Raw genomic sequence first — 17,500 nt, 5'->3', positions numbered from 1 at the left:
GAGCTGGGTTATAGTTATGTAGAGATGAATGCCAGCTGTCTCTGTGTGTGTGTGTAGGAGCTGGGTTATAGTTATGTAGAGATGAATGCCAGCTGTCTCTGTGTGTGTGTGTGTAGGAGCTGGGTTATAGTTATGTAGAGATGAATGCCAGCTGTCTCTGTGTGTGTGTGTAGGAGCTGGGTTATAGTTATGTAGAGATGAATGCCAGCTGTCTCTGTGTGTGTGTGTAGGAGCTGGGTTATAGTTATGTAGAGATGAATGCCAGCTGTCTCTGTGTGTGTGTAGGAGCTGGGTTATAGTTATGTAGAGATGAATGCCAGCTGTCTCTGTGTGTGTGTGTAGGAGCTGGGTTATAGTTATGTAGAGATGAATGCCAGCTGTCTCTGTGTGTGTGTGTAGGAGCTGGGTTATAGTTATGTAGAGATGAATGCCAGCTGTCTCTGTGTGTGTGTGTGTAGGAGCTGGGTTATAGTTATGTAGAGATGAATGCCAGCTGTCTCTGTGTGTGTGTGTAGGAGCTGGGTTATAGTTATGTAGAGATGAATGCCAGCTGTCTCTGTGTGTGTGTAGGAGCTGGGTTATAGTTATGTAGAGATGAATGCCAGCTGTCTCTGTGTGTGTGTGTGTAGGAGCTGGGTTATAGTTATGTAGAGATGAATGCCAGCTGTCTCTGTGTGTGTGTGTGTAGGAGCTGGGTTATAGTTATGTAGAGATGAATGCCAGCTGTCTCTGTGTGTGTGTGTGTAGGAGCTGGGTTATAGTTATGTAGAGATGAATGCCAGCTGTCTCTGTGTGTGTGTGTAGGAGCTGGGTTATAGTTATGTAGAGATGAATGCCAGCTGTCTCTGTGTGTGTGTGTAGGAGCTGGGTTATAGTTATGTAGAGATGAATGCCAGCTGTCTCTGTGTGTGTGTGTAGGAGCTGGGTTATAGTTATGTAGAGATGAATGCCAGCTGTCTCTGTGTGTGTGTTGTAGGAGCTGGGTTATAGTTATGTAGAGATGAATGCCAGCTGTCTCTGTGTGTGTGTGTAGGAGCTGGGTTATAGTTATGTAGAGATGAATGCCAGCTGTCTCTGTGTGTGTGTGTAGGAGCTGGGTTATAGTTATGTAGAGATGAATGCCAGCTGTCTCTGTGTGTGTGTGTAGGAGCTGGGTTATAGTTATGTAGAGATGAATGCCAGCTGTCTCTGTGTGTGTGTGTAGGAGCTGGGTTATAGTTATGTAGAGATGAATGCCAGCTGTCTCTGTGTGTGTGTGTAGGAGCTGGGTTATAGTTATGTAGAGATGAATGCCAGCTGTCTCTGTGTGTGTGTGTAGGAGCTGGGTTATAGTTATGTAGAGATGAATGCCAGCTGTCTCTGTGTGTGTGTGTAGGAGCTGGGTTATAGTTATGTAGAGATGAATGCCAGCTGTCTCTGTGTGTGTGTAGGAGCTGGGTTATAGTTATGTAGAGATGAATGCCAGCTGTCTCTGTGTGTGTGTGTAGGAGCTGGGTTATAGTTATGTAGAGATGAATGCCAGCTGTCTCTGTGTGTGTGTGTAGGAGCTGGGTTATAGTTATGTAGAGATGAATGCCAGCTGTCTCTGTGTGTGTGTGTAGGAGCTGGGTTATAGTTATGTAGAGATGAATGCCAGCTGTCTCTGTGTGTGTGTGTGTAGGAGCTGGGTTATAGTTATGTAGAGATGAATGCCAGCTGTCTCTGTGTGTGTGTGTAGGAGCTGGGTTATAGTTATGTAGAGATGAATGCCAGCTGTCTCTGTGTGTGTGTAGGAGCTGGGTTATAGTTATGTAGAGATGAATGCCAGCTGTCTCTGTGTGTGTGGTGTAGGAGCTGGGTTATAGTTATGTAGAGATGAATGCCAGCTGTCTCTGTGTGTGTGTGTGTAGGAGCTGGGTTATAGTTATGTAGAGATGAATGCCAGCTGTCTCTGTGTGTGTGTGTAGGAGCTGGGTTATAGTTATGTAGAGATGAATGCCAGCTGTCTCTGTGTGTGTGTGTAGGAGCTGGGTTATAGTTATGTAGAGATGAATGCCAGCTGTCTCTGTGTGTGTGTGTAGGAGCTGGGTTATAGTTATGTAGAGATGAATGCCAGCTGTCTCTGTGTGTGTGTGTGTAGGAGCTGGGTTATAGTTATGTAGAGATGAATGCCAGCTGTCTCTGTGTGTGTGTGTGTAGGAGCTGGGTTATAGTTATGTAGAGATGAATGCCAGCTGTCTCTGTGTGTGTGTGTAGGAGCTGGGTTATAGTTATGTAGAGATGAATGCCAGCTGTCTCTGTGTGTGTGTGTGTAGGAGCTGGGTTATAGTTATGTAGAGATGAATGCCAGCTGTCTCTGTGTGTGTGTGTAGGAGCTGGGTTATAGTTATGTAGAGATGAATGCCAGCTGTCTCTGTGTGTGTGTGTAGGAGCTGGGTTATAGTTATGTAGAGATGAATGCCAGCTGTCTCTGTGTGTGTGTGTGTAGGAGCTGGGTTATAGTTATGTAGAGATGAATGCCAGCTGTCTCTGTGTGTGTGTGTAGGAGCTGGGTTATAGTTATGTAGAGATGAATGCCAGCTGTCTCTGTGTGTTTGTAGGAGCTGGGTTATAGTTATGTAGAGATGAATGCCAGCTGTCTCTGTGTGTGTGTGTGTAGGAGCTGGGTTATAGTTATGTAGAGATGAATGCCAGCTGTCTCTGTGTGTGTGTGTGTAGGAGCTGGGTTATAGTTATGTAGAGATGAATGCCAGCTGTCTCTGTGTGTGTGTGTGTTAGGAGCTGGGTTATAGTTATGTAGAGATGAATGCCAGCTGTCTCTGTGTGTGTGTGTAGGAGCTGGGTTATAGTTATGTAGAGATGAATGCCAGCTGTCTCTGTGTGTGTGTGTAGGAGCTGGGTTATAGTTATGTAGAGATGAATGCCAGCTGTCTCTGTGTGTGTGTGTGTGTAGGAGCTGGGTTATAGTTATGTAGAGATGAATGCCAGCTGTCTCTGTGTGTGTGTGTGTAGGAGCTGGGTTATAGTTATGTAGAGATGAATGCCAGCTGTCTCTGTGTGTGTGTGTAGGAGCTGGGTTATAGTTATGTAGAGATGAATGCCAGCTGTCTCTGTGTGTGTGTGTAGGAGCTGGGTTATAGTTATGTAGAGATGAATGCCAGCTGTTCTCTGTGTGTGTGTGTGTAGGAGCTGGGTTATAGTTATGTAGAGATGAATGCCAGCTGTCTCTGTGTGTGTGTGTAGGAGCTGGGTTATAGTTATGTAGAGATGAATGCCAGCTGTCTCTGTGTGTGTGTGTAGGAGCTGGGTTATAGTTATGTAGAGATGAATGCCAGCTGTCTCTGTGTGTGTGTGTAGGAGCTGGGTTATAGTTATGTAGAGATGAATGCCAGCTGTCTCTGTGTGTGTGTGTAGGAGCTGGGTTATAGTTATGTAGAGATGAATGCCAGCTGTCTCTGTGTGTGTGTGTAGGAGCTGGGTTTATAGTTATGTAGAGATGAATGCCAGCTGTCTCTGTGTGTGTGTGTAGGAGCTGGGTTATAGTTATGTAGAGATGAATGCCAGCTGTCTCTCTGTGTGTGTGTGTAGGAGCTGGGTTATAGTTATGTAGAGATGAATGCAGCTGTCTCTGTGTGTGTGTGTAGGAGCTGGGTTATAGTTATGTAGAGATGAATGCCAGCTGTCTCTGTGTGTGTGTGTGTAGGAGCTGGGTTATAGTTATGTAGAGATGAATGCCAGCTGTCTCTGTGTGTGTGTGTAGGAGCTGGGTTATAGTTATGTAGAGATGAATGCCAGCTGTCTCTGTGTGTGTGTGTAGGAGCTGGGTTATAGTTATGTAGAGATGAATGCCAGCTGTCTCTGTGTGTGTGTGTGTAGGAGCTGGGTTATAGTTATGTAGAGATGAATGCCAGCTGTCTCTGTGTGTGTGTGTAGGAGCTGGGTTATAGTTATGTAGAGATGAATGCCAGCTGTACCCGCAGTAAGAACAGTCTGAATCTGACCGCTGAGTCTCTGAACAACAGCAGCATCAAGCAACTACTACACAGGTATTTACACACTACACACTATACACTATACACTATACACTACTACACACTATACACACTATACACACTATACACACTATACACTATACACAGGTACTCTCTATACACACTACACACTACACACTATACACTACACACACTACACACACTATACACTACTACACTACACTACACACACACACACTATACACACTACATACACACACTATACACTACACACACACACTACACACTATACACACACACTATACACACACACACACACTATACACATACACACACACTATACACACACACTATACACACACACTATACACACACACACACACTACACACACTACACACACACACTACACACACACACTACACACACACACTACACACACACACACAACACTACACACACACTATACACACACTATACACACACACATACACACACACTATACACACACAACACACTACATAACACACACACTATACACACACACTACACACACACTAACACACACACTATACACACACACACACTATACACACACTATCACACACACATACACACACTACTACACACACACTATACACACACACACACACTACACATACACACACACTATACACACACACACACTACACACACACACACACTACACACACTACATACACACACTCACACACTACACACAATTTTTCTGCAACCAAATTGCATAATTTTGGTCATAAAGTCAGTCTCGTCCAAAACCCGAGGTTTTTGGTAAGTGACTGTCGTGACTTACTTGAGGGTTTGGTTTGGATAACAAGCACGTCAACAAATTCATATCCCCTTTTACCTGTTAACACGTGGTAGCACTGTGTTATCTGGGAAAAGACTGGGCGAGTTTGCTTTGCATGCTATACTAGTATTGTTTAAAACGTCTTACGGCTTGAATCCCATTAGCGGGATCGATATGACGACAGCCAGTGAAAAGTGCACGGCGGCAAACTCAAAACAACAAAAAAATCTCAACAATAAAAATGTCTCAAACGTTACAAGTATTATACACCATTTTTAGAGATAAGATTCTCCGATTTTTAAAAAAGGCTTTAACGGCGAAAGCAAAACATTTAGATTATGTTAGGACACCAACCTAAACAAGAAAAACCACGCAGCCATTTTACAAGCAAGGGAGAGGCGTCACAAAAAAACCAGAAATACAGCTAAAATGAATCACTAACCTTTTATGATCTTCATCAGATGACACTCCCAGGACTCATTGTTACACAATACACTGCGTGCACAATTATTAGGCAAAGTGAGTATTCCGATCTTATCATTGCTCCCTCACGACGCCAGGACAGCGGAGTCAATCACCACCTTCCGGAGACACCTGAAACCCCACCTCTTTAAGGAATACCTGGGATAGGATAAAGTAATCCTTCTAACCCCCCCCCTTAAAAGATTTAGATGCACTATTGTAAAGTGGTTGTTCCACTGGATATTATAAGGTGAATGCACCAATTTGTAAGTCGCTCTGGATAAGAGCGTCTGCTAAATGACTAAAATGTAAATGTAAAAATGTTTCTATTCACATTTTCCAACTCCAAACCATATAAACTTGAATGCTTATTGGATTTAATCATTTTCAGGTGATATGTATTTGTGTAATGAGGGAGGGTGTTTGCGAAAGTGAATATCACCTTATATCAAGGTGTACATAATTATTAGGCAGCCTCATTACCTCAGGTAAAATGGGACAAAAAAGAAATTGTTTAAATGCCTTTTCAGACGGATACGACACTCTTTAAATAGCTAAACTATTGAGGTGTGACCACCGGACATTCAAACGTTTTGTTGCGAATAGTCAACTGGGGCGCAAAAAAAAAAAATCACATGGGGAAGAAAAAGGAGCAAATTAACTGCAAAAGACTTGAGAAGAATTAAACGTCAAACTACCAGGAACCCGTTATCCTCCACTGCCACCGTATTCCAGAACTGCAACCTACCTGGAGTGTTCAGAAGTACAAAGGTGTCAAGTGCTCAGAGACATGGCCAAGGTCAAGAAGACTGAAACCAGACCACCACTGAATAAGATTCAACAAGTTGAAGCGTCAAATTCGGGCAAAGAAATACTTTGAAGACAGATTTTTCCAAAGGTTTTATGGACAGATGAAATGAAAGTGACTCTTGATGGACCAAATGGATGGGCCGGTGAGTGGATCAGTAATGGACACAGGGCACCACTTTGAGTCAGGTGCCAGCAAGGTGAAGGAGGGGTACTGGTATGGGCTGCTATCATTGAGGATGAAGTAGTTGGACCTTTTCGGGTTGAAGATGGACTGAAACTCAACTCCCAAACCTACTGCCAGTTTCTGGAAGATTCTTTCGTCAAACAGTGGTACAGGAAGAAGTCCTCAGCATTCCAGAAGGCCATGATCTTTATGCAGGACGATGCTCCATCACATGCCTCCAAGTACTCCACTGCTTGGCTAGCCAGCAAGGGCCTCAAAGACGCCTGAATAACGACCTGGCCCCCTTCCTCACCTGACTTAAATCCTATTGAGAACTTGTGGGCCCTTCTCAAACGTGAGATTTACAGTGATGGAAGACAATACACCTTTTTTGTAACAGCATTTGGGAGGCTGTGGTTGCTGCTTCAGCGAAAAATTGATCGTGAACAGATTAAGAAACTGCCAGACTCCATGGATGGAAGGCTCATGGCAGTTATTGAAAATAAGGGTGGCTATATTGGTCACTGAATATTTTTGAAAGGCCAAAAATGTGATATAAATTGTCATTTTGTGTTACTTATCTGTTACACTTACTCTAAAAATGGAGAATAAACAAGTGAGTTGAGAGAAATTATTTTTGTAAAATAGTTACCTAATAATTGTCCACACTTATATATTTCCCTGAGGAAAGACAAAACTCACTTTTCCTTTGTTAAACATTCAGGTTTGAGGTTCAATAACATTTCGGATTGACTGAGAGCGTTGTGTTTGTTAAACAATAAAATGTAATCCCGAGGATAACAATTTGCCTAATAATTGTGCCCGCAGTGTACATGTATGTTTTGCTCGATAAAGTTCATATTTATATCCATAAACCCCATTTTACATTGGCGCGTGATGTTCAGAAAATGTATTCCCACCAAAACTTACAGTGAATGAGCACATCAATTTACAAAAATACTCATCATAAACCTTGATAAAATTTACAACAGTTATTGAAAGAATTATACATATACTTCTACTTAATGCAAACCGCTGTGTCAGATTTTAACCTGTTAAGGGATAGGGGGCAGTATTTTCACGGCTGGATAAAAAAACGTACCCGATTTAATCTGGTTACTACTCCTGCCCAGTAACTAGAATATGCATATAATTATTGGCTTTGGATAGAAAACACCCGAAAGTTTCTAAAACTGTTTGAATGGTGTCTGTGAGTATAACAGAACTCATATGGCAGGCAAAAACCTGAGAACATTTCCTGCAGGAAGTGGCCTGTCTGACAAGGTGTCGTTCTTCTTGTCTCTGTTTATTGAAGAGTGAGGATCTTAGCTGTCCTGTGACACTTCCTACGGCTGCCATAGGTTCTCAGAAGGCGGCAAAACGCTGAATCGTGGCTTTGCAGGCTCTGGCTGAAACAAAGTAGCAAAAAGTAGACAAAAAGTCAAATAGTTCCATTACCGTTAGTAGAAACACGTCAAACGTTGTTTACAATCAATCCTTGGGGTCTTTTTAACATAAAACGTCGATAATATTCCAACCGGACAATAGCGTATTCATTACAGAAGAAAAAGGAGCGACGCGCCAAACATGCCTGCGCAGTAAACAACTCGCTGGTCCCAGGCAGTCCACTGATTGACCGAGCTCCTATTTTCTGCCCAGTAACAGTAGACGGATGAAACAAGTTTCTAAAGGCTGTTGACAGCCAATGGAAGCCTTAGTGCAAAATGACCCCACAGACACTGTAGTTTGAATAGGGATTAGATAGAAAAACTACAAATCACTTCCTGGTTGGATTTTTTTTCTCAGGTTTTTGCCTGCCATATGAGTTCTGTTATACTCACAGATATCATTCAAACAGTTTTAGAAACTTCAGAGTGTTTTCTATCCAAATCTACTAATAATATGCATATCTTAGTTTCTGGGCGTGAGTAGCAGGCAGTTTACTCTGGGCACGTCAGTCATCCAAGCGACTCAATACTGCCACCATCCATAAGAAGTTAACACAATTTCAGGACCAAGCTATGCTAGCTAGCTGCTGTGTGCTTGGCTAAACACAAGGTCAGGGCCAAGCTATGCTAGCTAGCTGCTGTCAGCTTGGCTAAACACATGGTCAGGGCTATGCTAGCTAGCTACTCCCCCCCCATCCCACAGGACACCAGTGGTCTCTTCCAGGATAACAACACCCCCCCCCCCATCCCACAGGACACCAGTGGTCTCTTCCAGGATAACAACACCCCCCCATCCCACAGGACACCAGTGGTCTCTTCCAGGATAACAACACCCCCCCCCATCCCACAGGACACCAGTGGTCTCTTCCAGGATAACAACGCCCCCCCATCCCACAGGACACCAGTGGTCTCTTCCAGGATAACAACACCCCCCCCCATCCCACAGGACACCAGTGGTCTCTTCCAGGATAACAACACCCCCCCATCCCACAGAACACCAGTGGTCTCTTCCAGGATAACAACGCCCCCCCCCCCCCATCCCACAGGACACCAGTGGTCTCTTCCAGGATAACAACTCCCCCCCCCCATCCCACAGGACACCAGTGGTCTCTTCCAGGATAACAACACCCCCCCCATCCCACAGGACACCAGTGGTCTCTTCCAGGATAACAACGCCCCCCCCATCCCACAGGACACCAGTGGTCTCTTCCAGGATAACAACACCCCCCCCCATCCCACAGGACACCAGTGGTCTCTTCCAGGATAACAACACCCCCCCCCCATCCCACAGGACACCAGTGGTCTCTTCCAGGATAACACCCCATCCCAAGGACACCAGGTCTCTCAGAAACCCCCCCCCATCCCACAGGACACCAGTGGTCTCTTCCAGGATAACAACACCCCCCCCCCCATCCCACAGGACACCAGTGGTCTCTTCCAGGATAACAACACCCCCCCCCCCATCCCACAGGACACCAGTGGTCTCTTCCAGGATAACAACACCCCCCCCCATCCCACAGGACACCAGTGGTCTCTTCCAGGATAACAACACCCCCCCCCCATCCCACAGGACACCAGTGGTCTCTTCCAGGATAACAACACCCCCCCCCCATCCCACAGGACACCAGTGGTCTCTTCCAGGATAACAACACCCCCCCCCCATCCCACAGGACACCAGTGGTCTCTTCCAGGATAACACCCCATCCCACAGGACACCAGTGGTCTCTTCCAGGATAACAACACCCCCCCCCATCCCACAGGACACCAGTGGTCTCTTCCAGGATAACAACGCCCCCCCCCCCCCATCCCACAGGACACCAGTGGTCTCTTCCAGGATAACAACGCCCCCCCCCCCATCCCACAGGACACCAGTGGTCTCTTCCAGGATAACACCCCCATCCCACAGGACACCAGTGGTCTCTTCCAGGATAACAACACCCCCCCCCATCCCACAGGACACCAGTGGTCTCTTCCAGGATAACAACGCCCCCCCCCCCCATCCCACAGGACACCAGTGGTCTCTTCCAGGATAACAACACCCCCCCCCATCCCACAGGACACCAGTGGTCTCTTCCAGGATAACAACACCCCCCCCCCATCCCACAGGACACCAGTGGTCTCTTCCAGGATAACAACACCCCCCCCATCCCACAGGACACCAGTGGTCTCTTCCAGGATAACAACACCCCCCCATCCCACAGGACACCAGTGGTCTCTTCCAGGATAACAACACCCCCCCCATCCCACAGGACACCAGTGGTCTCTTCCAGGATAACAACGCCCCCCCCCCCCCATCCCACAGGACACCAGTGGTCTCTTCCAGGATAACAACACCCCCCCCCCATCCCACAGGACACCAGTGGTCTCTTCCAGGATAACAACACCCCCCCCCATCCCACAGGACACCAGTGGTCTCTTCCAGGATAACAACACCCCCCCATCCCACAGGACACCAGTGGTCTCTTCCAGGATAACAACACCCCCCCCCATCCCACAGGACACCAGTGGTCTCTTCCAGGATAACAACACCCCCCCCCATCCCACAGGACACCAGTGGTCTCTTCCAGGATAACAACACCCCCCCCCCCCCCCCATCCCACAGGACACCAGTGGTCTCTTCCAGGATAACAACGCCCCCCCCATCCCACAGGACACCAGTGGTCTCTTCCAGGATAACAACACCCCCCCCCCATCCCACAGGACACCAGTGGTCTCTTCCAGGATAACAACACCCCCCCCATCCCACAGGACACCAGTGGTCTCTTCCAGGATAACAACACCCCCCCCCCATCCCACAGGACACCAGTGGTCTCTTCCAGGATAACAACGCCCCCCCATCCCACAGGACACCAGTGGTCTCTTCCAGGATAACAACGCCCCCCCCCCCATCCCACAGGACACCAGTGGTCTCTTCCAGGATAACAACGCCCCCCCCCCCCCATCCCACAGGACACCAGTTGTCTCTTCCAGGATAACACCCCCCCCCCCCATCCCACAGGACACCAGTGGTCTCTTCCAGGATAACAACGCCCCCCCCCCCCCATCCCACAGGACACCAGTTGTCTCTTCCAGGATAACACCCCCCCCCCCATCCCACAGGACACCAGTGGTCTCTTCCAGGATAACAACACCCCCCCCCCCCATCCCACAGGACACCAGTGGTCTCTTCCAGGATAACAACACCCCCCCCCCATCCCACAGGACACCAGTGGTCTCTTCCAGGATAACAACACCCCCCCCCCCATCCCACAGGACACCAGTGGTCTCTTCCAGGATAACAACACCCCCCCATCCCACAGGACACCAGTGGTCTCTTCCAGGATAACAACACCCCCCCCCCATCCCACAGGACACCAGTGGTCTCTTCCAGGATAACAACACCCCCCCCCCATCCCACAGGACACCAGTGGTCTCTTCCAGGATAACAACACCCCCCCCCCCCATCCCACAGGACACCAGTGGTCTCTTCCAGGATAACAACACCCCCCCCCCATCCCACAGGACACCAGTGGTCTCTTCCAGGATAACACCCCCCCATCCCACAGGACACCAGTGGTCTCTTCCAGGATAACAACACCCCCCCCATCCCACAGGACACCAGTGGTCTCTTCCAGGATAACAACACCCCCCCCCATCCCACAGGACACCAGTGGTCTCTTCCAGGATAACAACGCCCCCCCCCATCCCACAGGACACCAGTGGTCTCTTCCAGGATAACAACACCCCCCCCCCCATCCCACAGGACACCAGTGGTCTCTTCCAGGATAACAACACCCCCCCCCCCCATCCCACAGGACACCAGTGGTCTCTTCCAGGATAACAACGCCCCCCCCCCCCCATCCCACAGGACACCAGTGGTCTCTTCCAGGATAACAACGCCCCCCCCCCCCATCCCACAGGACACCAGTGGTCTCTTCCAGGATAACAACCCCCCCCCCCCATCCCACAGGACACCAGTGGTCTCTTCCAGGATAACAACGCCCCCCCCCCCATCCCACAGGACACCAGTGGTCTCTTCCAGGATAACAACGCCCCCCCCCCCCCATCCCACAGGACACCAGTTGTCTCTTCCAGGATAACACCCCCCCCCCATCCCACAGGACACCAGTGGTCTCTTCCAGGATAACAACGCCCCCCCCCCCATCCCACAGGACACCAGTGGTCTCTTCCAGGATAACAACGCCCCCCCCCCCCATCCCACAGGACACCAGTGGTCTCTTCCAGGATAACAACGCCCCCCCCCCCCCATCCCACAGGACACCAGTGGTCTCTTCCAGGATAACACCCCCATCCCACAGGACACCAGTGGTCTCTTCCAGGATAACAACACCCCCCCCATCCCACAGGACACCAGTGGTCTCTTCCAGGATAACAACACCCCCCCCATCCCACAGGACACCAGTGGTCTCTTCCAGGATAACAACACCCCCCCCCCCATCCCACAGGACACCAGTGGTCTCTTCCAGGATAACAACACCCCCCCCATCCCACAGGACACCAGTGGTCTCTTCCAGGATAACAACGCCCCCCCCCCCCCATCCCACAGGACACCAGTGGTCTCTTCCAGGATAACAACACCCCCCCCATCCCACAGGACACCAGTGGTCTCTTCCAGGATAACAACGCCCCCCCCCCCCCATCCCACAGGACACCAGTGGTCTCTTCCAGGATAACAACACCCCCCCCCCATCCCACAGGACACCAGTGGTCTCTTCCAGGATAACAACACCCCCCCCCCATCCCACAGGACACCAGTGGTCTCTTCCAGGATAACACCCCCCCATCCCACAGGACACCAGTGGTCTCTTCCAGGATAACAACACCCCCCCCATCCCACAGGACACCAGTGGTCTCTTCCAGGATAACAACGCCCCCCCCCCCCCATCCCACAGGACACCAGTGGTCTCTTCCAGGATAACAACGCCCCCCCCCCCCATCCCACAGGACACCAGTGGTCTCTTCCAGGATACAACACCCCCCCATCCCACAGGACACCAGTGGTCTCTTCCAGGATAACAACACCCCCCCCATCCCACAGGACACCAGTGGTCTCTTCCAGGATAACAACGCCCCCCCCCCCCATCCCACAGGACACCAGTGGTCTCTTCCAGGATAACAACACCCCCCCCCATCCCACAGGACACCAGTGGTCTCTTCCAGGATAACAACGCCCCCCCCCCCCCCATCCCACAGGACACCAGTGGTCTCTTCCAGGATAACAACACCCCCCCCCCATCCCACAGGACACCAGTGGTCTCTTCCAGGATAACAACACCCCCCCCCCATCCCACAGGACACCAGTGGTCTCTTCCAGGATAACAACACCCCCCCCATCCCACAGGACACCAGTGGTCTCTTCCAGGATAACAACACCCCCCCCCCATCCCACAGGACACCAGTGGTCTCTTCCAGGATAACAACACCCCCCCCATCCCACAGGACACCAGTGGTCTCTTCCAGGATAACAACGCCCCCCCCCCATCCCACAGGACACCAGTGGTCTCTTCCAGGATAACAACACCCCCCCCCCCATCCCACAGGACACCAGTGGTCTCTTCCAGGATAACAACACCCCCCCCCCATCCCACAGGACACCAGTGGTCTCTTCCAGGATAACAACACCCCCCCCCCCCCCCATCCCACAGGACACCAGTGGTCTCTTCCAGGATAACAACGCCCCCCCCATCCCACAGGACACCAGTGGTCTCTTCCAGGATAACAACCCCCCCCCCATCCCACAGGACACCAGTGGTCTCTTCCAGGATAACAACACCCCCCCCCATCCCACAGGACACCAGTGGTCTCTTCCAGGATAACAACACCCCCCCCCCATCCCACAGGACACCAGTGGTCTCTTCCAGGATAACAACACCCCCCCCCATCCCACAGGACACCAGTGGTCTCTTCCAGGATAACAACACCCCCCCCCCATCCCACAGGACACCAGTGGTCTCTTCCAGGATAACAACGCCCCCCCCCATCCCACAGGACACCAGTGGTCTCTTCCAGGATAACAACGCCCCCCCCCCCATCCCACAGGACACCAGTGGTCTCTTCCAGGATAACAACGCCCCCCCCCCCCCATCCCACAGGACACCAGTTGTCTCTTCCAGGATAACACCCCCCCCCCCCATCCCACAGGACACCAGTGGTCTCTTCCAGGATAACAACGCCCCCCCCCCCCCATCCCACAGGACACCAGTTGTCTCTTCCAGGATAACACCCCCCCCCCCATCCCACAGGACACCAGTGGTCTCTTCCAGGATAACAACACCCCCCCCATCCCACAGGACACCAGTGGTCTCTTCCAGGATAACAACACCCCCCCATCCCACAGGACACCAGTGGTCTCTTCCAGGATAACAACGCCCCCCCCCCCATCCCACAGGACACCAGTGGTCTCTTCCAGCATAACAACACCCCCCCCCCCATCCCACAGGACACCAGTGGTCTCTTCCAGCATAACAACACCCCCCCCCCCCATCCCACAGGACACCAGTGGTCTCTTCCAGGATAACAACACCCCCCCATCCCACAGGACACCAGTGGTCTCTTCCAGGATAACAACACCCCCCCCCCATCCCACAGGACACCAGTGGTCTCTTCCAGGATAACAACACCCCCCCATCCCACAGGACACCAGTGGTCTCTTCCAGGATAACAACACCCCCCCCATCCCACAGGACACCAGTGGTCTCTTCCAGGATAACAACGCCCCCCCCCCATCCCACAGGACACCAGTGGTCTCTTCCAGGATAACAACGCCCCCCCCCATCCCACAGGACACCAGTGGTCACTGAATGGTGTTTTGAGGAAGATGAAAACCATGTAAACGGTATCCTCTGGCCGTCTCAGTCACCAGATCTCAACCCAGTTGAATAATTATGGGAGATTCTGGAGCTGCGCCTGAGACAGCGTTTTCACCAATAACATGGAATTTCCTGGTGGAAGAATGAGGTCACATCCCTCCGATAGAGTTCCAGACACCTGTAGAATCCATGTCAAGGTGCATTGAAGGTGTTCTGGCTGGTGGTGACCCAACGCCCTATTAACACACTATATTTTGGTGTTTCCTTTATTTTGATATTTCCATTTATGTTGGTGTTTCCTTTATTTTGATATTTCCATTATGTTGGTGTTTCCTTTATTTTGATATTTCCATTATGTTGGTGTTTCCTTTATTTTGGTATTTCCATTATGTTGGTGTTTCCTTTATTTTGGTATTTCCATTATGTTGGTGTTTCCTTTATTTTGGTATTTCCATTATGTTGGTGTTTCCTTTATTTTGGTATTTCCATTATGTTGGTGTTTCCTTTATTTTGGTATTTCCATTATGTTGGTGTTTCCTTTATTTTGATATTTCCATTATGTTGGTGTTTCCTTCATTTTGGCAGTTACCTGTACATACTGTATACACACACACACACACACACACGTATACACACACTCAACACACACGTATATACACACAACACACATGTATATACACACATTCTCGTTCAGAAAGATAGACAATCCATTCCTTGACCTGAATGTAGCACTGGTGATATTTGAATCGGATAATAACTTTACTTTTCTCTCTGTTTCTCCCTCCCTCCCCTCTCCTCCCTGTTTCTCCCTCCCTCTCCTCTCCCCCCTGTTTCTCCCTCTCCTCTCCCCCCTGTTTCTCCCTCTCCTCTCCCCCCTGTTTCTCCCTCTCCTCTCCTCCCTGTTTCTCCCTCTCCTCCCTGTTTCTCCCTCTCCTCTCCCCCCTGTTTCTCCCTCTCCTCTCCCCCCTGTTTCTCCCTCTCCTCTCCCCCCTGTTTCTCCCTCTCCTCTCCTCCCTGTTTCTCCCTCCCCTCTCCTCTCCCCCCTGTTTCTCCCTCTCCTCTCCCCCCTGTTTCTCCCTCTCCTCTCCCCCCTGTTTCTCCCTCCCTCCCTCCCTCCCTCTCCTCCCTGTTTCTCCCTCCCTCTCCTCTCCTCCCTGTTTCTCCCTCTCCTCTCCTCCCTGTTTCTCCCTCCCTCTCCTCTCCCCCCTGTTTCTCCCTCCCCTCTCCTCTCCTTCCCATTTCTCCCTCTCCTCTCCCCCCTGTTTCTCCCTCTCCTCTCCTCCCTGTTTCTCCCTCTCCTCTCCCCCCTGTTTCTCCCTCTCCTCTCCCCCCTGTTTCTCCCTCTCCTCTCCTCCCTGTTTCTCCCTCCCCTCTCCTCTCCCCCCTGTTTCTCCCTCTCCTCTCCCCCCTGTTTCTCCCTCTCCTCTCCCCCCTGTTTCTCCCTCTCCTCTCCCCCCTGTTTCTCCCTCTCCTCTCCTCCCTGTTTCTCCCTCTCCTCTCCCCCCTGTTTCTCCCTCTCCTCTCCCCCTCTCTTCTCCCTCTCCCCCTCTCCCCCCTGTTTCTCCCTCCCTCCCTCTCCTTCCCGTTTCTCCCTCCCCTCTCCCCCCTGTTTCTCCCTCCCCTCTCCCCCCTGTTTCTCCCTCTCCTCTCCTCGCTGTTTCTCCCTCCCCTCTCCTCTCCCCCTCTCTTCTCCCTCTCCCCCTCTCCCCCCTGTTTCTCCCTCCCCTCTCCTCTCCCCCCTGTTTCTCCCTCTCCTCTCCCCCCTGTTTCTCCCTCTCCTCTCCCCCCTGTTTCTCCCTCTCCTCTCCCCCCTGTTTCTCCCTCTCCTCTCCTCGCTGTTTCTCCCTCCCCTCTCCTCTCCCCCTCTCTTCTCCCTCTCCCCCTCTCCCCCCTGTTTCTCCCTCCCCTCTCCTCTCCCCCCTGTTTCTCCCTCTCCTCTCCTCCCTGTTTCTCCCTCTCCTCTCCCCCTCCCTCTCCTCTCCCCCTCCCTCTCCTCTCCCCCTCCCTCTCCTCTCCCCCTCCCTCTCCTCTCCCCCCTGTTTCTCCCTCTCCTCTCCCCCCTGTTTCTCCCTCCCTCTCCTCTCCCCCTCCCTCTCCTCTCCTCCCTGTTTCTCCCTCTCCTCTCCTCCCTGTTTCTCCCTCTCCTCTCCCCCTCCCTCTCCTCTCCCCCTCCCTCTCCTCTCCCCCTCCCTCTCCTCTCCCCCCTGTTTCTCCCTCCCCTCTCCTCTCCTCCCTGTTTCTCCCTCTCCCCCCTGTTTCTCCCTCCCCTCTCCTCTCCTCCCTGTTTCTCCCTCTCCTCCCTGTTTCTCCCTCCCTCTCCTCTCCCCCTCCCTCTCCTCTCCCCCCTGTTTCTCCCTCCCCTCTCCTCTCCTCCCTGTTTCTCCCTCCCTCTCCTCTCCCCCTCCCTCTCCTCTCCTCCCTGTTTCTCCCTCTCCTCTCCCCCCTGTTTCTCCCTCTCCTCTCCCCCCTGTTTCTCCCTCCCCTCTCCTCTCCCCCCTGTTTCTCCCTCTCCTCCCTGTTTCTCCCTTCCTCTCCTCTCCCCCTCCCTCTCCTCTCCCCCCTGTTTCTCCCTCTCCTCTCCTCCCTGTTTCTCCCTCTCCTCTCCCCCCTGTTTCTCCCTCTCCTCTCCCCCCTGTTTCTCCCTCTCCTCCCTGTTTCTCCCTCCCCTCTCCTCCCTGTTTCTCCCTCTCCTCTCCCCCTCTCTTCTCCCTCCCTCTCCTCTCCTCCCTGTTTCTCCCTCCCTCTCCTCTCCCCCCTGTTTCTCCCTCCCTCTCCTCTCCCCCTCCCTCTCCTCTCCCCCCTGTTTCTCCCTCTCCTCTCCCCCCTGTTTCTCCCTCTCCCCCCTGTTTCTCCCTCCCTCTCCTCTCCCCCTCCCTCTCCTCTCCCCCCTGTTTCTCCCTCTCCTCTCCCCCCTGTTTCTCCCTCTCCTCCCTGTTTCTCCCTCTCCTCTCCCCCCTGTTTCTCCCTCTCCTCTCCCCCCTGTTTCTCCCTCTCCTCCCTGTTTCTCCCT

At 51.4% G+C, this 17,500-nt stretch overlaps 1 protein-coding gene across 1 annotated transcript in view; it reads left to right on the top strand.

The window, feature by feature from the left end:
- The window catches only part of LOC106594440 (replication factor C (activator 1) 1), a 46,435-nt gene that overhangs the window by 27,995 nt on the left and 940 nt on the right, over nucleotides 1-17,500 (top strand). The window contains 3 exon segments of the mRNA XM_082978306.1: nucleotides 3,913-4,011; nucleotides 4,013-4,025; nucleotides 5,313-5,317. Coding sequence (XP_082834432.1) covers nucleotides 3,913-4,011; nucleotides 4,013-4,025; nucleotides 5,313-5,317 — 117 coding nt within the window.

Source organism: Salmo salar, chromosome 08 (assembly GCF_965601325.2).
Source record: "Salmo salar chromosome 08, fSalSal1, whole genome shotgun sequence".
Lineage (NCBI taxonomy): Eukaryota > Metazoa > Chordata > Actinopteri > Salmoniformes > Salmonidae > Salmo > Salmo salar.
Note: the sequence above shows the minus strand (reverse complement) of the source record. Positions and strands in the feature narration are given on the sequence as shown.